Here is a 21,960-nt window from a genome sequence, read left to right as displayed (position 1 = left end):
TCTGTTTTATCTGATACATACAAGTATAGCTGTTCCTGCTTTCTTTTTTGGTCCTTTTGCTTGTAGGATTGTTTTCCATCCTTTAACTTTGAGTCTATTTTTGTCTTTTGTATCTAAATGTGTTTCCTGGAGACAGCAAAAGGTTGGGTTTTGTTTATTAATCCAGCCTGTGACTCTGTGTCTTTTTATTGAAGAGTTTAATCCATTTACATTTAGAGTTAATATTGATATGTTAGCATCTGTATTTGCCATTGTGTTTGTCTTTCCTTTGATTTTATTTATTCTTTTAATAACTTTTTTTTTTTTTTTTTGGCCTTTCGTTGTTATTCATCCCTCTGAGATTCTGGCTTTAGGACTACTTGTAGTATTTTTTGGAGCGGGGGTTTAGTCATAATGAAATTCCAGAGTTTCTGTTTGTCTGGGAAGGTCCTTATTCTTTCTTCATAGAGGAAGGAGAGCTTTGCGGGATAGAGTATTCTTGGTTGGCATCTGTTTTCTTGGAGTCTGTTGACTATGTCCCTTCACTTTCTCCTTGCCCATAGTGTTTCTTCGGAGAAGTCTGATGTCAGTCTGATTGTTTTTCCTTTGATGTTATCTTTTCCTTCCCTCTTGTCAGCTTCATTATTTTTTCCTTGTCTTGGATTCTTGGGAGCTGTACTATTATGTGTCTTGCTGTATTTTTCCTTTTGTCAGGAAAGTTTGGTGTTCTTCTTGCTTTTTGTATATCTATTTTCAGCTCCTTCTTCACATTTGGGAAGTTCTCTTCAATTATTTCCCTGAATATTTTCTCTGTTCCTACATCTCTCTCCTCTTCTTCTGGGATTCCTATAACTCTTATATTTCCTTTCTTCATGGAGACAGATAGTTCCCGAAGTCTTTCTTTGGTCTTTTTCCTTCGTACTTCTCTTTCCTTTTGTGTTTTGGTTCTTTTTATTTCTGTGTCTCCAAGAGTACTTACTCGTTCTTCCTTTTCATCTATTCTGCTTTCATTGCTTTTCCCAGAGTTCTTTAGTGCCTCCATTAATTCTTTGATCTCCTGTATTTCTTTTGCTACCCTCTTTAGGGACTCAATTTCATTCTTCTGAGTGTTGTTTTCTTTAATGACTTCCATCAGTTTTTTTAATCATGGCAATTTTAAATTCTTTTTCTGGAAGGCTCAGAAGTTATTCCAAGTCGCCGTAGTTGCAAGCTGGTGATTTTTTTTTTTTTTTTATTTTTTTTTTGTGGTGTGTCTTTTTTCTGAGATGTTGCTACTTTGCTTGTAGTTTTTCTTTTCCCTGCTGCCTGTCTTCTAATTTGCCTTATGCGTTGGGACATTGTGCCGCTGGTACTGGCTGGCATCTTTTTGGTGTGTTCTTTCGGGAGTTTCAGAAATCCAAACAAGTCAAGAACTGTTATGCCAAAAGTCTAGTGAGGCAGTGGTACTTTGAGTATGTTAATGGTCACTGTCACAGAATCTCGCCTCCTTATGTGTTTAGTTACAAAGGTGCATCTTTAAGTCCCACAGACTTCCCTGGAGGTGGGGCAGCTGGATTGCACTCTGGGTTCCAAATCTCTGGATCTTCCTCTGGGCTCTGACTTCCTGCCAGGTGGGACCAGGCTTGTGGGGGCCTTTAGCTCACCTCTGACTGCGCAGCGAACCTTCTCCTTCTGGCTCCACGGGGAGCCTTCTGCCAAATTCAAGCAATCTTTTTTGAAGAAGGGTCCCTGTTCTAAAATGGTGCTTTGAAGACAGGCACACTCTTCCGCGCGCCCGGTCTGCCCTAGCCATGGGTTCCCGCTCCCCCTGTGGGTTCGGACTGCTGGCCTGAAGGGGCCTGTCATGGGCAAACTTCCCAGCACACCTCTGGCTCCTCTGGGAGCCTTCTGCCGGTTTCAGGCAGTCTTTATTGAAGATAGATCCCTGTTCTAAAAAGGTGATGTGGGTACGCACTCCCCTGTGAGCCTGTTTTGCCCCGGCCTTGGGTGCTTGCTCCCCGTCTGGGCTTGGACTGCTGGCCAGAAGGGGCCTAGGGTGGGTGAACTTCCTAGCTCACCTCTGGCTCCTCCAGGAGCCTTCTGCCGGTTTTAAGCAATCTTTATTGAAGAACAGTCCCAATTCTAAAATCTAATCTCAGTCTTCTACACTATGGATTGGGGCTCACTAGACTCAGAACTGTTGTGGCATTGAGTAAGATGAGCTGGGCAGCACATCTGAAAATGCCAGGTGTACAACTATTTTTCAGTAAGTGTTATGTTAACATCATATTAGAAGCTATTGTTTGTTATATTTAATTGTATTCACTTACTAAAATGAACATTTAAAAATAAATTCTTTAACTATGTTAAATAAGATTTCAATTATTTGTTAATTTTGTTTATACCTTAAAACATTGTAGAAATCCGTTATTCACGAAATCATTGAATAATCATTACTACATTAAAAAGGAAGGCTACGATTTTATAAGACTACTAAATAAGACTATAGGAACCTGGGACTACATCCTCACTCCACTATAAATTTATAGAATTTTTTATTAGCTTTATTGAGGTATAATTTATAGGCAATAAAATTCACAACTTTTATATTCACATGTTGAGTTTGGCAAAAGTATACAGTGGCATTACTATCACAGCCATGATGTAGAACATTTTCAGCATTGGGTCAGTGTCTTAACTCTCCAAAGTTTGGTTTCCTCATCTGTAAAATTGTGGACCTAAGCATCTTGGAGTCACTACAAACATCAGTCACTACAAACACTATAAAGTGTCAGATACAGAGAAGACAGTGTTCTTATGATACTCATTGTTGTTTCTTTTATTTTTCTAGCTTCTGAGAGTTCTGCTGAAGACAGTGAACCAGAGGATGAGACAGGTGCTCAAGACATAGACAATAATGGCAAAGAAGAAATTAAGATTGATCATTTGACCCACACCAGAAATGACCTTATTGCAAAAGAGGAACAGAACAGTTCATCTTTGCTAGAAGAAAACAGAGCCCATGCAGATTTGGTAATATCTAAAGCAGTGTCAAAATCTCCTGAAAGATTAAGAAAAGATATTGAAGGATTATCTGAAGATACTGATTATGAAGAAGATGAAGTCACAAAAAAGAGAAAGGATAGCAAGAAGGACATCACAGATAAATCTTCAAAACCACAGGTAAAACGTGGTAAAAGAAGGTATTGCAGTGCTGAGGAATGTCTAAAAACTGGATCACCTGGCAAAAAAGAAGAGAAGGCCAAGAACAAAGAATCGCTTTGCATAGAAAACAGTAGCAACAGCTCTTCAGATGAAGATGAGGAAGAAAAAGCAAAAGCTAAGGTGACACCAACTAAGAAATACAATGGGTTGGAGGAAAAAAGAAAATCTCTCCGGACAACTGGTTTTTATTCAGGATTTTCAGAAGTTGCAGAAAAAAGAATAAAACTTTTAAATAATTCTGATGAAAGACTTCAGAATAGCAGAGCTAAAGATCGAAAAGATGTCTGGTCAAGTATTCAGGGACAGTGGCCTAAAAAAACACTGAAGGAGCTTTTTTCAGATTCTGACACAGAGGCTGCAGCTTCTCCGCCTCATCCTGCCCCAGAAGAGGGACCAACAGAGGGGTCACTGCAGACTGTTGCTGAGGAGGAGAGCTGCTCACCCAGCACTGAGCTAGAAACACCACCACCAGCCAGTGCCGAGAGCAAACCCGCTGATGAAAAACCAGTAGAGGCCAGTGATAAAAAAGCTGAATTTCCAAGTAGTGGCAGTAATTCAGTGCTAAATACCCCTCCTACTACACCTGAATCGCCTTCCTCAGTTACTGTAACAGAAGCCAGTAGGCAACATTCTTCTGTAACAATATCAGAACCACTGGCTCCAAACCAGGAAGAGGTTCGAAGTATCAAGAGTGAAACCGATAGCACAATAGAGGTGGATAGTGTTGCCGGGGAGCTCCAAGACCTCCAGTCTGAAGGGAACAGCTCACCAGCAGGCTTTGATGCAAGTGTGAGCTCCAGCAGTAGTAATCAGCCAGAACCAGAACATACTGAAAAAGGTGAGGCGCAAGAAGTATATGCTGCCTTATTTTAGTATTTCCCCTCATAGTTTCAGTGGTTTCAAGTATCTCTTGTTACAATGTGACATGATTAAGTGAAGTACTTGTGTGAACATGGTAAAAATGGAAATGTGAAAGGTAATTTGAATATTAAATAATGAAATGCATTTAAAAGCTTGAAAAGAATTTAATGTCCTTTTCCTGAGCTGCCCATGACATTACACAGTGGATCAGAACACATGCTAGACATTGCCCCCAGGACCAAATCCAAATTTGTTTGAAAATTCATTATACACCAGTTGACTATATGGCATGACTCTATGGCATATATTTCTGTAACATTGTTTTTGCAATTGTAATGTGCAGTTTCTCACAAACATTTTGATTTGTTGACAGACCCCTCCACCCTTAACCAAATACTGTATGTAGGGGTTTGGAGCAACCAACTGTCCAGGCACTGCTTTCCTCAGACAACCGTGTCAAACTGATTTTCAAGCCTGACTAACTTGTGTGAGTTTGTAAAAGGATTTGATGCTTTCTTAGATGCATAGCTTCCAAATGGAAGGACCAGTGTATATGTTAACAACCTAGTAATACTTTTGATTTTCCGTGAAGTTGTTAAATTTAAGTGGAAATTCAAATTAGTACTTTCCAAAAGTTTAGTGCCTTTTGGTGGTGCCATGACCATCTTCTGTCACCTTTTTTCTTATAAACTCACTTTGCTCAAGTGTCTTTAAATTATTATGTGTTAGGCTGACACTTGACTTTGAAAACTACCTTTTCTTTGTAAAATTAGAGCATTAGGGTATATATTTTATATAGGGTATATATATTTATATATTCTGCTAGCATTAGTTTTTTAGCTAAGCTTAAAGAGTTTGATCTAAATCAGGTTAATTTTAAGATTTCTCACACAAATTTTTTTTCCTTTTCCAGCTTTGTCAAGATATAATTGACAGAGCATTGTCATACAAAATCTTGTCTTAAAACATTTCTTTTTAAAATAGGTATTGAATGAAAATATAGTTGCAGTTAAATCAGGATGTTTTTTGTTTTTGGGTTTTTTTTTTTTCGCATTCATGCATACAACTACTGTGATTATATTTCTGTGTCATACTCATGGAACTAAATTATCTAGGCATAAATAGAGTAATCTTCAAAACTAAAGATCACAGATAAGAGGCTTTCAGCAATGAAGTTTTAATAATTATACTTCGTAAGAGGTTTTATCTTTACATGTTCTTTTCTTAAAAATCATTTAAACTTTTTTAATGACATATGATAGCTTATCTTTTGATAAACTAAATCAACTTGGAAACTATAACCAAATTGAGGGTAACAGAAACCATCTTGCTTTATCAAATCAAAACCTATAATTTAGAGCTTACCTCTGTTCAGAAATTAATTCTAAAGTGCGGGAGGGTGAGAGAATCCACCAGAGCCAGAGTGGGAAACAGTACAGGCAGACTGATGATACACTGCTGAGGGGAGCAGCACGAGAGATCTGCGCGCCATGTGGGACCCTTGCCAGCGGCCAGGGATCGAACTGGCACTGCAGAGGCTGTGGGCAGCCCCGCAACCCAGTACTCAATCGCTGCACCACCGGGGAGGCCCCCAGAAATTAATTCTTAAACACATTTTAAATGACCTGATTTTAACAAATTTGAGTACTGATAATTGGAGAATTCACATTATATTAAGAGTTAAAAAACATAAGTTTCACAATTAGGTTTAGGATTTCCCTCCAGTTTAATTTACATTAGGCTTTTTATTTCTTGTAGCAAAATGCTTCAGAAATAAACTCTTGTGTTCAGTAATTTGGCAATTATTTTTAAGATTCTGTGCTTCGTTACACTGTCTAAATTACCTTCTTTATGTTTCATTCAAATTGTTAAATTAAAATGCATTATGAAGCGTTTTCAGTAAGATGTAATCCAGTAAAAAAGAAAGCTATCTAGGAAGTTGCACGTAAAACTGTTAATAGCCTGTTCCATTTTTGACCTAAAAAACAGGTCTTGTATATTCAAGGGTTGATTTTACCTTTGGTAGCAGAACTAAGAATTCACATTGTATCGAGTAAAAAAAGTTTTACTATTTAAATTTAGTATTTTTTTTAAAGATTTAATTATTTACGCATACAAGAGCTGAGGTGTAGGCCAGAAGTGCAGAGGGTGGAGTGGGGTGAGAGACAAAGTGGGGAGTAGAACAGTCAGATTTACTAAAATACACTGCTGAGGGGAGCAGTGGGTGAGACACAGAGAGCTCTGCTGTTCCAAGTGGGTTAACTTCCTGGTTGGGGATTGAACTTGTGCTGCAGTGGCTGCTGATACCTGCATAATGTCACCAGGGAGGCCCCTAGATTTAGTATTTTTAAAAGCAAGCGTGGGCTTAGTTTTTATCATAATGTTAATTTATGTCATATCATTATAGTATATGACATTGGAACTGAGTAGAGGTAGGATTTTATATGATCTCTGGACAGAGAGCTGCTATATGGAGGGACAATGTATATCATTGGAAAAATACAGAAATACAGTAGATATTGAGATCACATTAGTAATATAAGAAGATGCTTAGAGTTTGGAGTAGTGGTTATTATTTGGAGTAGTAATCAATGAAGCCTGGGCAGCAAGGAAGTGAAGATTCTAGTTCTTAAAGAAATGGTATATATTTACAATGTTTGGGATAACTTCCTCTCAAGAAGATGAAATATTCCTCAGAACACTATACTGGATTTGTAAATGTACATATGTTAACCAGTGCCCTGGAAACTAAGTTACTGTTGAAACAAATTGGTAAAATAACTGAATTACTACTAAAATTTATTCCATGTATATCATAATATTTAAAAATTATATTAATATCAGTGACATTGATATCAGTATTTTTACCTGTGATTTTACTATTTTAGTTTTATTCAATTTTAACAAATTCTAATTTTCATTTTTATCATATATCTGTTTTGAACTACTAGACTCATAAACTCCCAGCACTATATTGAGAGCTATTTTCCACTTGTACTGATTTTTCAAAGAAGGATGTGCATATTTAAGTTACTTTTTTAAAAATCCTAGCTTTTATTAATGTGCAATAGTTAATGACTATTTTAAAAAACTAATACTTTTTGTGATAATTTATAAATTTATAAATTTTGGAACATGTAGTTCTGAAATTGTCTATGCTTCTAAATTGTGGGATTCATTTATACTTAAGGGAAGTTTGATTTTATTTTGTGTTACTTAATTTTCTTTCCCATTATAGCCTGTACAGGTCAGAAAAGAGTGAAAGAAGTTCAGGGAGGAGGAAGTTCATCAAAAAAGCAGAAACGAAGCCATAAAGCAACAGTGGTAAACAACAAGAAAAAGGGAAAAGGCAGTAAGTGTGAAACCTCTGTAATGTTTTAAATAAAGTAATGGTGGATACATTTTTTTTTCCCATTAAGAAAAGAATATTCAGGACATGGGATAGTTCAGTATTTGATTTTGTCTCTACCCTCAGAAAAGTCACACAGAAGTCCTCTGATCATAGGTAAATTCTAGATTTAAGCAATTTGGTACTATTTAGTTGTGTTATTGATTGCTGATGAATGTTAGCAGTGTTATTGATTGCTGATGAATGATCAGGTACTCCTTTTTAAAATAATAGCCAAAATATAATATAAACATAGATATCTTTGTTAGTTTTATGTTCCAGAGTTCTTTCAACTTGCCATCACATGTATCATATATTATGAAATGCTTCAATTATATATTATTTTTATTGCAATGTAATTGATTGTAATAATGAAGGGCAAATAAACCTGGAAGAGTCAAGATAGCTTTATAGTTATAAATCCAAAGACTCCTGTCTTTATCTTTATTGTGTCCACTCTTTATCTTTAGTAACCCAAACTGTATGCCCCAAGAGCAGCGATAAACCATACTTTGGTGTTAAGTATGCTCCAACTAAAGACTTAACTTTAGCAATGACTCTGCTTATTGATCTACAGGAATATAAATATTCTGTGTTTCTCCTGAGAGCTGCACATTTTATCTCTCTTTTGTAGACAAAGTGAGAAGCAGAAAATATGTAAAGAATTTTTTTTCAGGTGTCCCACACTGACCTCCTGCTGCTCTTCCAGGAGACTTCTGCCACCTCCACTGCCTGACCTTTGCTATCGGCCGGCTTGGCTGCACTTCAGTGCAGAAAAGGGTTATGCGGCCAGCTCCCCGAGGTTCTGCTGAGCCCTTATGACTTCCAGGCGGTGAATATGGCGTCCCTTGGGGCCCCGGGCGACTGTGCTCAGCAAGGCCATGAAAGCCAGGCTGAGGCAGACCACTACATCAGAGTGGGGCCAAGCCTTGGGTGGCTTAGCTAGGAGTTGCCAGGGGTTCCAGAGCAGCAGAGGGGGGCATGGGAGGGGATTCATTTAAGATATGTGTTAAAGAGTGGTGGATTTTTTTTATTCCCAAACACCACAGTGGGAAGAGTTTATACTGCTCCTACCTGGAGTAATTTCCAGGCTTTGAGAGCTTAACTATACTTTTTTTTGGTAGCTATTATTCAATGAAGAGTCAGTAAACACATGCCAAATTGATCATCAATTATTTGAAGTAACTGATAGGATATTTAAATGTTGTGTTTTTTTACACTATGTTGTTTTGGCTTCAAAACTCTATGATTTAAATGACATTTCCTAAGAGAGCTCATCTTCAATAAATCAGTTAATATTCATATAATTTAGAGAAGTGGTTTATTCTCCCATTTTAATTTTTGGACTTTTGTCTTGGTAAATCAGAATGAGGAAGCCATTGAGAATTATTTAGTAAAGTGGTTTTACTCTCATGGAATTTAAAAGAATACTTTGTATCTAGAAAAAGGTAATTTATGGAAATATCAGTGCCATTGCCTAGTCACATGGTGAACTGTCAAGGTTACCCATTTCCATCCTGGGGTTTAATCTAAAGGCAAGTGTAACATAATTATTACATAGACTCTGACTATAAATTAATGAATATATTTACCAGGATAAAATGGATTTATTTTAGTCAGCAAGCTACAGTGTAGGAGTTACTTAAGAAATTCATTGTGTGTACCAAAGCTTAGAATTTATTTCCAAAAATTTTTTTTATTGAACAAGATGATTTATGCATCATTCTCTCTGTTTCCAAAGGAGTAGAAAATGTTACATGTACAACTGTATACAATCTAACCTACTAAAATTAAGAAGTTTCTATAATAAGTCATTTTAAAAAATGCTGTATTCTATTTGAGATATATTTATATGTGAACATAATAGAGTAAAAAGCCTTTCAAATAATTACTGTTTGACAGTTTATCAAGTTAGTTTGGTATTTTTTTTTTAATATTATTGGTAATTCAGGTAAGAACACTTTTTGTTTTTATTTTCCTTAGCTGAGATGCTACTATGTATTTGTATGTGATGATTTTCCAAGTTTCTAGACAGGGCCTATAAAACAAATTGTTTACTCTAATAATAATTTCAAATGGTTATTTTTAAATTGTCTGCTAAAATCTGTGACAAATTCTTCGTTACTTTTCTGTTTACTTACGCTTTTCTTTTTTTCTTTCTTTCAGCAAACAGTAGTGATAGTGAAGAACTTTCTGCTGGTGAAAGTGTAACTAAGACTCAGCCAGTCAAATCAGTTTCCACTGGTATGAAATCTCATAATACCAAATCTCCTGCAAGGACACAGTCTCCAGGAAAATGTGGAAAGAATGGTGACAAGGATCCTGATCTCAAGGAACCCAGTAACCGATTACCCAAAGTTTACAAATGGAGTTTTCAGATGTGTAAGTGGCATATTAAATCAACAGTTTAGCTGTAAAATCTAGTAACTTTTGATGCTGGTAATGTCAGAGGAACAGTAAAAATGAACCTCTGAGTGAGTGGATGCTGCTCATAACCAACTTGATTGTAGAAGGTGCTTTCCGGATAACACTCTCTGGCATCCTAAGCGGGGAGCTAATGGGAAATAGCAGTGGAGATAGTGCTTTTGGCACTTAATCTGCTGGGGCTTTGGACAGTTAGACCACTGGAGCTTTAGCAGTTAAACAACTGGTGCCTGGACATTAAACCATGGTGAGGAGGGATGTCTGTGTAGATTCTTGCCCCCAGCTTGCCCTATGAAGATTAAGCTTGGACCTTGGTCTTTCTGCAGCAGACACTATTTGGGGTAGGACAGGTAACATTTGGCTACATGCCAGCCTGTCAGTTTTCTCTTCTTCTTACTCCTTATGCAAATAAATCCTGTTGTTGTTTCTTTCTGTGTATCTGCTTTTGAGTCATAACCACGCAGGTGAGGACCCACCAGTTAGGTCAGCCTCACTTACCCCATGTTTGCTCCATTTCAGTAACCAAAGAGAGGCTATAACCAAATTTACAAGGCATACAGTAGTTCCCTCTTATTTGAGGTTTTCCTTTGCACAGCTTCAGTTACTTGTGGTCAACCACAATCTGAAAATGTTACATACAGTAAGATGCTTTGAGAGAGACCACAGTCACATAACTTTTATTAGAGTATACAATTATACTGGTCCTATTTTATTTTTGTTACTATCTTATTAATTTATAAATTAAAATTTATAGTAGGAATGTATGTATATGGAAAAACATAGTATGTATAGGACTCACTTACTATTCATGGTGTCAGATATCATTAGGGAGTAGTCTTAGACTATATATTCCCTGAAGGTAAGAGAGAACTAGTAATAATAACCAGTTACCGTGTAAAGACCTTTTTGATCTTGATTTGGATAAACATATTACTGAAAGGAAAATTTTAAGGCAAGTGAGGCAAATACCAACATATACTAGATTATTTTGCATAAGCTGTCAGAAATTTGCTTTAAAATAATCTGATGTTGGGCCTCCCTGGTGGCGCAGCGGTTGAGCGCTGGGTTGCGAAACTGCCCACGACCTCTGTGGCACCAGTTCGATCCCCGGCTGCTCCCCGGCCACCGAAGGAGGGTCCCACATGGCGCGCAGACCTCTCCTGCCGCCCGCTGCTCCCCTCAGCAGTGTACTTCGGTCCTTCTGCCTGTTCTGCTCCCTGCTCTGACTCTGGTGAATTCTCTCACCCTCTTGCACTTCTGACTGTACCCAGTGATTGTATAAATAAATAAATAAATAAAAATAAATAAATAAAATAATCTGATGTTATAGGTAGGGAGTGAATAAGGTATATAAATAAGACAAGAATTGCCATAAATTGCTGTACTGAAATTGAATTATGGATATATGGAACTGCATTTTACTGCATATATATATGAGAACTCTTCATAAAAAATTTTTTTTGAAGAAAAGATTATCCCAGACTCACACAGGGAAATATTGTTAAGAGATTGAAATTACTTGAGAGGTTTTCAAAATCTTCTTGAAAGTTATTCATAAAAGTTACACATAGTCAAAAAAAAATCAAAAAAAGAACAAAATGAGGATGAAAGAGAAAAATTTGTCCACAGTCATAACATTCAAAAATATGTACAATTTTAACATTTTATTGTCTTTTCAGTCTAATTTCTAAGTATAATTTTTAGTGTACTCTTGTGATACTGCTATACATGAATGTGGAATTTTTAACTTACATGTTTAAGTCCTAAGGTCTTTAATTCTATACATTCATTCACATTAAAAAGTATTGTGCTTGTATTATGTGCTAGACATTATTCTAGTCTAGAAAAAGAAACATGCTTACAAGTTTTATTTTTGGTTTTATCTTGACCTTTTTCTACAACCACAAATTTTGTTCAGAAATAAATGTTAATGAAAATTTTAAATTCACAGCGGACCTGGAAAATATGACAAGTGCTGAACGCATCACAATTCTTCAAGAAAAACTACAAGAAATCAGAAAACATTATCTGTCATTAAAATCTGAAGTAGCTTCCATTGATCGGAGAAGAAAGCGTTTAAAGAAGAAAGAAAGAGAAAGTAAGTGTTTTTATCTTATTTTATACTTAAACATACAGCAGTTTATGACTTTGCAGTTGGACTCGAATGAGTTTATGTCTGTGTATCTTCATGCAAGTTCTTCAATCCCTCTACCTTATTTTCATTATCTACAAAATGGAAAAATTAAAGAACAAAATGATCTCAAATTATAATGTTTACTTTCACGGAGCTTGTAGACTGTTTAAAAAAACAACAACAAAAATAAAATTTCAGGTAGTGAAAAGCACTGTAAAGAGAATTGATCTATGTTAAGGCAATGATTAGATAGGATTGCAAATGGTCTGGACATTATCATTGAGACCTTAACAACCAGAGGAAGTGAGAGAAGTTAACATCTGAGGGGAAAGGGTTGTCTTAGTCTGCCAGAGCTTCCCTAACAGAGTGAATGACTTAAACAACAGAAATTATTTTCTTATGTTTCTAGAGACTACAAGTCCAAATCACATAGATGGTGGCAGATTTAGTTTCTCGTGAGGTCTCTCTCCTTGACTCATAGGTTGCCACATTCTCATAGTATCCTCATATAGAATCACTGGTGTTTCTTACTCTTATAAGGACACTGGTCCTGTTGGCTGAGGGATCCCCACATCCCCTTATGACTTCATTTAACCTTAATTACCTCCCTGAAGGCCCTATTACCAAGTACTATCTTATTAGAAGTTAGGTTTCAACATAAAGTTTTGGGGAGATACTTTGTTTGTAAAGGGGTCTTTACAGTAGAAAAGTAAGTATTCCCTGAGATAAATAAAGTCTCTCAGATTTGAAATCATTGACATTTTGGGCTGGACATTTGCTGTGGAGGGCTGTCCTGTACACTATAGGATGTTTAGCATTTCTAGTCACTGGATGCCAACAGCACCCCTCAGTTGTAGCAACCAAAAGTATCAGATATGCTCTCGGAAACAAAATCACAACAAATTGAGAACAACTGCTCTAAGGTGGGAATATCCTTGGTGCCTTTCCCGAGCAGAAAGAAAATCGTCATGGTGAGAAACTGATAGAAATATCAGCTAAGTAAACAAAAACCAAATTATTTGGGACCTTCTAGACCAAGATGAGAGTTTAGATTTCATTCTAAGTGATATAGACAACTTTTTGAATGTTATAAACTGGAAAATGACAATCTATTTATAGATTTTTTTTTTAAACCACTCTACCTTGTGGAAAGAAGACTCTAGAGGAACAGTGGTAGAAACACTGTTGATTAGGGATCCCATTGCTATAGTTTAGTAGATGATAGTGATTTGGAATTGGATCTATTCAGGAAAGAGGAAGAGAAATTACTGTTGAGTTAGCAGTACTTACTAATGGATTAGATATGGTAGCTAAAGAGCAGAATTAAGGATGCCTACACGGTTTTTGGCTGGAACAATTGGATACTTGGTGCCAGTTTTAGAAATGAGGAAGACCTAGAGAAATAAAATAGTAGCTCGGAGCATATGGTACTTTTTGAAATTTCTATTACACATGCAAGTGGGGATTATCAGGTAGACAGGATGTGTAAATTTGTAATTCAGGGGACATGTCAGGACTAGAGATATATACAGTTTTCAAATATTTGGCATATCTGTAGTTACAGCGGTTTTTTAAGCCCCAGTACTTGAGTGAATTACCTAGGAAAGAAATGTGAATAAGCGGGGAGGTGGGGGAAGGAAAGCAGGGGCAAGCCAACTTTTAGAGGTAGGTCTGAAAAAGGAAAAACAGAAACCGCAAGACCTCAGAAAATTTGAAGAAAACAGGAAAGGCTGGCCAAGAAAAGAGTTTGAGGAGGAGGAAAATAGTCAGCCATGCCCAATACTCTTGAAATGCAAGGAAGTGGTCAGTAGCTTGACAATCTTAGAATCATTGATGACCTTTACAAAGGCATTTTCAGTGAGTTGTGGAGGTAGAAGCTGGGTGGAAAGAGTAAGAGTAGGTGGTAAGAAAGTAGATAAAGTGATCGATCCATTTTGCTGTGAAGGAGAATAAAGAAAAGGGATAATAAGGATGGGGGAAGGGAGATAGCGTCTTTATAAGCTTATGATTTTGCCTCCCTGACCCTCTTCTTTTTCCACAATTATCATTCTCTGATGAACTTTCATTTTTATATTCTTTTCCTTTTTCTTCAGATGAATTTTCCTTCTTCCCTTTACTGCTATCTTCGTTCCTTTCTCTCTCCACTTCTGTCTAGGCTTTTTAATTTGTGGGATAGGTGAGTCTATCTGGGTTATGGAGTACTCGAAAAGAAATTAATTGTTAATGATGGCGCGGCAGACCTCTCCAGTCTTGCCCACTGCTCCCTTCAGCAGTGTATTTCAGTCAGTCTGCCTGTTCTGTTCCCCACTCTGTCTCTGGTGAATCCTCCCACCCTCCCGCACATCTGGCCTGTACCCCAGTTCTTGTATAAATAAATAAATCTTTAAAAAAACAAAAGAAAAAGAAATTGTTAGTGTACATAAAACGTATGCAGAAGGATCCTAACAAAGGAAACAAGATCAAGAGTTTGTGTTTGATCTCACATAACCATTTAAAAATTTTTAAAAATCATTATAATAAGCACACTGTTATTTGAATAGTTGTGCTAGAGCTCCTCACACCTGAGTAATCTAAGACTTTTTTTTAAAGATTAATTTATTTATCCGTACAAGAACTCAGGTCTAGGCTAGAGGTGCAGGGCGGGGCGGCGGGGGTTAGAGGTGAGAGGATTCACCAGAGACAGAGTAGGGAGCAGAACAAGCAGATCTACTGAAATACTCTGCTGAAGGGAGCAGTGGGTCTAAGGCCATACCACCCTGAACGCGCCCGATCTCGTCTGAAGGGAGCAGTGGGCAAGACTGGAGAGGTCTGCTGAGTCATGTGGGTTGGTTCCCTGGCCTGGGATCCAATTCATGCTGCAGTGACTGGAGATAGCTTGATAGCCCTGAGAATTTAACCCTTGAGCCACCAGCAAGGCCCACCTAGACCTTTTTATAAGCGTTTTCTATATAATAAGACATCTGTCCTGAAATAGTTCCTTTAAAATGGTTTGTAAGTGTGGTCAACACAAATTCTCTATAGTGAGTGAGTCTGATGCTTTGTCTGGGGAGTTAGCATTAAAAGCCAGTTCCTAAATATTATTAAAATATCCGTGGAAAAGTATCCTGGTTACCAAAGAAATGCAAATCAAATTAGATACTTTTACTAGCAAAAATGTTCATAGTTGAAACCAGTGATAGAAAATAAAGTGAAATTCTTATCTTCAGACCTCCCTGGTGGCGCAAGGGGTTAAGCACCACACTATGAAGCAATCCAAAGCCTCTGCATTTCAATCCCCCTTCAATCCCAGGCCAGCCAGGGAACAACCCGCATGGTGAAACAGACCTCTCCTGTCTCGCTCATTGCTCCCTTCAGCAGTGTGTTTCAGTCAGTCTGCCTGTTCTGTTACCCACTCTGTCTTTGGTGAATCCTCTCACCCCCGCCCCCCCCCACCCCCCCACCCCCGTCTCTGGCCTGTACCACAGCTCTTGTATGCATAAAAAAATCTTTAAAAAAAAATTCCTATCTTCATGCATTGCTGAATACATTGGTTTTGAAACAATTTGCCTTTGTTTGAAGAACAGTCTAATTCTGATTCTGAGAATAGATCACAAGGAAAAATATGTAATCACAAACTTGTTATGGTAACGCTTAGAGTAGCAAGGAATCATTGAATTGTATTATCAAGTAACATTTTGCATTTATGAAAAGAAACCATTTAATCTTAAAATGCTCAAATATCAGTTAGATTATTGTTGGTAACAACAACAGTCCAGGAATTAAATTCGTTACAATTCATAAATACAGTGGACTACTATTCAACTTTAAAAAGAAAAAGAGGGCCTCCCCGGTGGCGCAGCAGTTGAGCGCTGGGTTGCGAAGCTGCCCGCGGCCTCTGCGGCGCCGGTTCGATCCCTGGCTGCTCCCCGGCCACCGGAGGAGGGTCCCACATGGCGCGCAGACCTCTCCTGCCGCCCGCTGCTCCCCTCAGCAGTGTACTTCGGTCCTTCTGCCTGCTCTGCTCCCCGCTCTGGCTCTGGTGAATTCTCTCACCCTCCCGCGCTTCTGACTGTACCCAGTGCATGTATAAACAAAACAAACAAACAAATAAATAAAAAACATGCCTCTATAAAAATAAAATAAAATAAAATAATTTAAAAAAAAATAAAAAGAGATAGCTCCTATATATGTATTGATATGGAACAGTTTCCTAAGATAGATTCTTAAAAAAATCAAGAGACACTATATACCATGCTTCCATGTGTTTTAAAAGCAGGAGTTATAGGGCCTCCCAGGTGACACCGGGGTTAAAGTCTCAGCACTGTCAAGCTATCTCCAACACTGCAGCATGAATTCTATCCCCAGCCAGGGAGCTAACTCACATGGCACAGCAGACCGTCCTGTTTCTGCCCACTGCTCTCAGACTCAGCTGTGTTATTTCAGTAGATCTGCTTATTCTGCATCCCACTCTGTCTCTGGTGCACCCTCTCACCCCCCACACCTCTGGCCTATACCCCAGTTCTTGTATGCATAAATAAATAAAAAATAATAAATTACTAAGAAACTCCAAACATAGGGGGGATTTTCAGGTAGATTATAGGTTTTTCCTGTTGGATTCAATGCTCTATTACTACTAATACTATTATTATCATCATCATCCCAGATCTTCATAGACTAGTCACATAAGTTTTTTCCTCTTTGATGCATGCAGGAGCATTCGCCGATCTGTCCTTTTTTGTTACTTGCATAGTTTTGCACTGTCTAGTTACTTGAGATATATTAGGTTTTACTGAATATACATTGTGCTATTGTGAAAATTGACTACCTTTGTTGTAAGCTAAATGATTTTGGAGAATATAGCAGAATTTTGGCATTGAGAATTAGTGTTTTGTGTCTTTTTGTTGTGTGTTTTTTTATATTAAGCTGTTAGTTTGGTTTCCCCTTTTCCTTAGGTGCTGCTACGTCTTCATCCTCTTCTTCACCTTCATCCAGTTCCATAACAGCTGCTGTTATGTTAACTTTAGCTGAACCTTCGATGTCCAGCGCATCACAAAATGGAATGTCAGTTGAGTGCAGGTGACAGCAGGACTTGCTAAAGCACTTTGCACTTAATGGCTGTTGATGGCCACGTCTTTTTTTATACTGCACAGTGGCACAAAAAAAAAATCAGACAAGCACTATTTTATATTTAAAAATTGTTTCTTGACAAGCTGACTTGGCACTTAAGTGCACTTTTTTTTAATGAAGAAAAAGTACAATGAACTGCTTTTCCTCAAGCAATAATTGTTTCCAACTTGTCTGGGAATTGTGTGTCTGGTAACTTGAAGGCCTTCCACTGTGGCAAATGGAGGCTTTTCACTGCCTGTAGAGACAATACAGTAAGCATAGTTATTGGGTGGGCCAGAACATGTTAAGATAACTTACTGTATATGTATTCCCTTGTATTTTGTTAAAAGCTGGAACATTTGATATTTTTCCATTTATTTATGAAAAAATATGAACCTATTTTCATTTGTACAAGCTAATTGTTTTTTAAAGCAAGTCACCTTAGGGTGGCTTTAATTGTATAAGTCAAGCACATGTAACAAATTCAAAACCTGCAGTTAACAGGATATTAGATTATCAATCCTGGTAACCAAATATTAAAGATTCTCTTTAAAAAAAGACTGAACATGTTTACAGGTTTGAATTAGGCTAACAGGTCTTGCAGTGGCTTTTCATGCCCCTTCAAATTGGAAAGGAACTACTGTACTTTGCCATTTTTCTATAAATCAGTATTTTTTTTTAATTTTGATATAATACATTGTGTGAAAAAAGAAAATGGCTAATAAACTGTATTAAATCTTAAACAATGTATAAATATTGTACTTAGCCAGTTCAAAGTGTATATTTATTCATAATGAATTATAACAGTTATATTTTTGTGTTTTCTTGTAAATGTTTCTTTTTCCTTAACTACAGATAATTCATTTGTATTGCTTATTTTATTATGAGCTACAACAAGAGGATTTCAGGAACAAGTAAACTGTATTACTATGGTTCAAAGTTGTTGATAGGAACTGTCTCAAAAGGATGGTTATTTTAAATATAAATAGCTAATTGGGGTGGTAGGACTATACAATTAAATGCCTTGTATAAAATCCAAAATGAACGCAAAATTGTTTTCACTTGTATTGACTTTATGTTGTATGATTCCAATCTCTGTTCTGTTTGGCACTTGTATTTAATTCTACACCTTTGTAAGACATTTGTATATTGCGGATGTGTTCATTCAAGCTATTTAATACCTGGCACTGTTAATACACAGTACTTTACTGTACAGACTGTTTTACTGTTTTAATTGTAGTTCTGTGTACTTTTTTTGGATGGGGCTAGCATGTTTTATTTGTTTTCTGGCAATACGACATGTGAGAATTTCAAAGCGTTTTGTTGTAGATGCTAACGTGTCAGAATCCTTTACATTCAACTTTTCTAAGAAAAACATTTTCAGTCTTGTAGTGTGTGCTTACAGTAACTGATTTTGTTGAAAATGGTTTCAAGTTATTAAAATTTGTACAGGACTGTAAAGATTTGTTGACAGCAAAACGTTGAAGAAAAAGCTTATAGAATAAAAGCTATAAAGTATATATTAGGATCTGCAAACAATGAAGAATTATGTAATATATTGTACAAATGTAAGCAAAGGCTCTGAAATAAAATGCCATAGTTTGTGAATCCTTGATTCTGTTTCTAAAAGATTAAGTAATTTTAGTTCATTTCTGTATATATGTGACTGGAACATATATCTCCAGCATGTATTTATCACAAGGGGTTAACTGACATACAAAAAAGGGGATATTCTGCCTATTAAAACTAAAACTGCATTAACCATATATAGGATTTATTAGGCATTCCTATATCTTTGCATACATTATTTTGCTTGAGTGTGAATATATGAATACTTATGACTTGGATTTTGTCTAAAGAAGAAAAAGTTAAAACTTTTTCTTTAACACTTGAAACCATTACATTACCAGCAGCTTTGCTTTTTTTGTCTTTTAATTTAATTAGACTTTTGTGGATCTCATATTTTCACTCTACCCCATTACACATTGGAATCACCTGGGCATTGTTAAAGCAGTTCTCAGGCCCCACCCTCAAAGAGTTATGTTTAATTGGTCTGAGATGTTGATCTTTTTTGAAAGGTGTCCAGTGACTTCAGTATGCATCTGGGTTGGGAACCAATGCTTTGTGCTGCAAACCCATTCAACTCAATAATTAGGGTTTTTTGGTCCCAATTTAGTGAATTTTCCACTAAAAGAAAATCCTTTGTTTAAAATAAAAAGAAAATAAGTCTTTAAGGCCTAAAGCTCAAATGTGTATTTTTGAAGCACCTGTGGGATCACCCTTTATTTTCATAGAAATTAGTTTTAAGGGATGAATTTTTAAATCTATAGAACATTGCTTTCCAAATGGAGATCTTAGAATAATGGTCCCTGGAAATGCTCTGAGAATTTATCAAAATTATATGATAATTTTGATGCCTTTCTCTGCATTCTAGTCTGCCTATTCTCCTTTCTAACTCCTCTGGAGAATTTGAAACTTTCATGGTATTACAAGAATTTGATCTGTTTTCTCTTGGTCATCTACTAAATTTTATCAATCTAATTTACAACCAATGATAAATTTTTTTTTTGAAAGATGTATTTATGCACACACGAACTGGGGTGTAAGGCAGAGGTCGGGGGGTGAGAGGATTCACCAGAGACAGAGTGGGGAGCAGAACAGGCAGACTGACCAAAGTACACTGTTGAGGGGAGCAGCAGGCAAGTGAGAGGTCTGCTATGCCATGCGTCACCTTCCTGGCTGGCCCAGTTTTGAGCTGCAGTGTCTGGCAGTAGCTTGTTAACGCTGTCTTTAACCCCTTGTCACCAAGGGAGGCCCCTGGTTATGTTTTTTTTTTTTAAGTGTTCTTCAAAACCTTTTTACTCTACTGAAATAACCTGAGTGTGAAGTTTAATCTAGGTAGTCTGGGGAAGGTGAAACAGATTCCATGAAACCTCTAGGATTTTTAATAAAGTTGTTTTGTCTTTTTCTGTGAGATTCTTTATGACTCTTCAAAGGAGTTAGTGATCTTGAAATGGTTAATAATCAGTTCTGAATGGCAGTGGAATAATTTTTTAACTCCAACTACAGCCTCTTTCAAACATTTTCCTTTAGAAGTGTGTGTTGCCTTTCATTATTTCAAGTCTATTATTTCTACATCTTTGTTCTAATTTTAACCTGCTACTTAGGGATTTTTGGCTTACATCATATGAACATTGGCTTTATGTGTAAGATGTAATACCCTGAAGTAATGTTTTTGGGTTTCGTTGTGGAAGAAGCATAAGATATAAAATAAAGTGCTCACTGTACCATCAGGGGAAACTATAAGAGTTTAAAGGGTGCAGTATATGAGCATATAAAAATCGTGATGACTAGTGACTGGAGGAGATGCAAACCTTAAAGTAGCATTCAAGGAAAATTAATATGGAATGGAATGTGTTGAGAAGAGGAAGAGTTAGGTAGGCCAGATGTGATGAGAATACAGCACTCCTGATAGGAAATGATTCTTGGAATAATGCTAGGAAGAGCTGGGGAAGGAATGGGTTTGGTGGATTTAAGGAAGGAAAAGGTAGAATTTCTTCAATGGACCATGTGGGATAGATAGAATGTTTGAGTTGCATTAAGCATGGACAATTGTATTTTTCTCATCTTTGTGAAACCACTTGAGTATTTTACAGAAAACCACGATAAGGGACTCAAATCAAAACCAGGTCAACCAACTGAATGTTGTGGACTCATTAATTTTTCTATTGTGGGCTATGCATGGTCATATTCCCAGTGTGTTCTGTTAAGTAGTTTTCAAAAAGCAAATCAGTTAAAGATACAAAGTCAAATCCTATCTTGCTACCAACGCTGCTGCAGTCAATGATTAATGATAACTAGTATGTATCTTTTATTACCTAAAGTCAATTTACCAAATATTCACCAGTACGAAAACAGACACTACAGAACAAGTCTTACATCTAGAAATTAACACTAATGCAGGTAGGATGGAGGCTTGGGAAAAATTATCTGATTTTAAATACCAGGGAAATTACCATCAGATAGCTTCTGAGCTGGACCTTGAAGGATGGGTACAACTTTGCTGCTGAAAATGAGAAACAAGGAATACAAAAGACAAGGTAGCCAGAAAAAGTAGGTTAAACGGTAAAGATTTGGGTGAAGACAAATCTGGGAGGCAGGCTGAAAAAGAGTGCCAAGTATCTCCTTTACCTGGCAAAATAGCCTGGCCAAGCAGGTTAGAGCTGTGGTCCCCAACAACATATTATTTTCAACTTTATTTTTAAGCAATGTCTCTCTGCTCCATGTGCCCCCTCCAGGTCTTCTGGCTCTACATCCTGCTTCCTTCCTTCCTCAGTCTCTTCTGCAGCTTCTTCTCTCCATGCTCAGCTCCACCTTCAGGTTCCAGCAACTTCCCTGTGGTGGTGATGGGATTTGTCTTTCCCAATGTCCTGATGGCTTTGGTCTGGAGTGGGGGTGGAGTCCACAAAGCCTGTATGGAATTAGCTCAGGACATCCTTTCCCCCAACTCTCTTGCAGCTCTTCCGAAATTTTGTTAGGGGGAAAGGATGTCCTGAGCTAATTCCATACAGGCTTTGTGGACTCCACCCCCACTTCAGACCAAAGCGTTACCCTGTAAGGAGCAGCGAGGAAGTCCCTGCCCCTTCACCACTTGCTAGTGATGTTACCTACACCTACCTTGTTACTCGACCTCCTTCCCTGCACTAATCCGGGGGTTTTTGTAGGTGTTTTTCCTCTCTTCTGACTGACACCCCACTCCGGCAGTTTCCTTATTCACGATTCAGGCCTCAACTACTCTGCGAAGACTTCTTTCCCAACACTAGGTCTCGCTCTAACAGAGCAAGGCACAAATGTGCACGAGAATCCCAAGCCCTCCCGCCTGACG

General features: G+C 37.4%; 1 protein-coding gene across 1 annotated transcript in view; it reads left to right on the top strand.

Moving 5' to 3' along the window:
• ARID4B (AT-rich interaction domain 4B) overlaps positions 1-17,049 on the top strand; it is a gene marked incomplete at both ends in the record, with an annotated part of 96,484 nt that extends 79,435 nt beyond the window's left edge. The window contains 5 exons of the mRNA XM_084254032.1: positions 2,810-4,021; positions 7,283-7,396; positions 9,599-9,814; positions 11,808-11,954; positions 16,922-17,049. Coding sequence (XP_084110158.1) covers positions 2,810-4,021; positions 7,283-7,396; positions 9,599-9,814; positions 11,808-11,954; positions 16,922-17,049 — 1,817 coding nt within the window. The remainder of the gene's footprint in view (positions 1-2,809; positions 4,022-7,282; positions 7,397-9,598; positions 9,815-11,807; positions 11,955-16,921) is intronic.
• Positions 17,050-21,960: the final 4,911 nt, after the last annotated feature.

This window comes from Talpa europaea (assembly GCF_964194135.1).
Source record: "Talpa europaea genome assembly, chromosome: 14".
Classification (NCBI taxonomy): Eukaryota; Metazoa; Chordata; class Mammalia; order Eulipotyphla; family Talpidae; genus Talpa; species Talpa europaea.
This window is presented reverse-complemented; position numbering and strand designations above follow the sequence as displayed.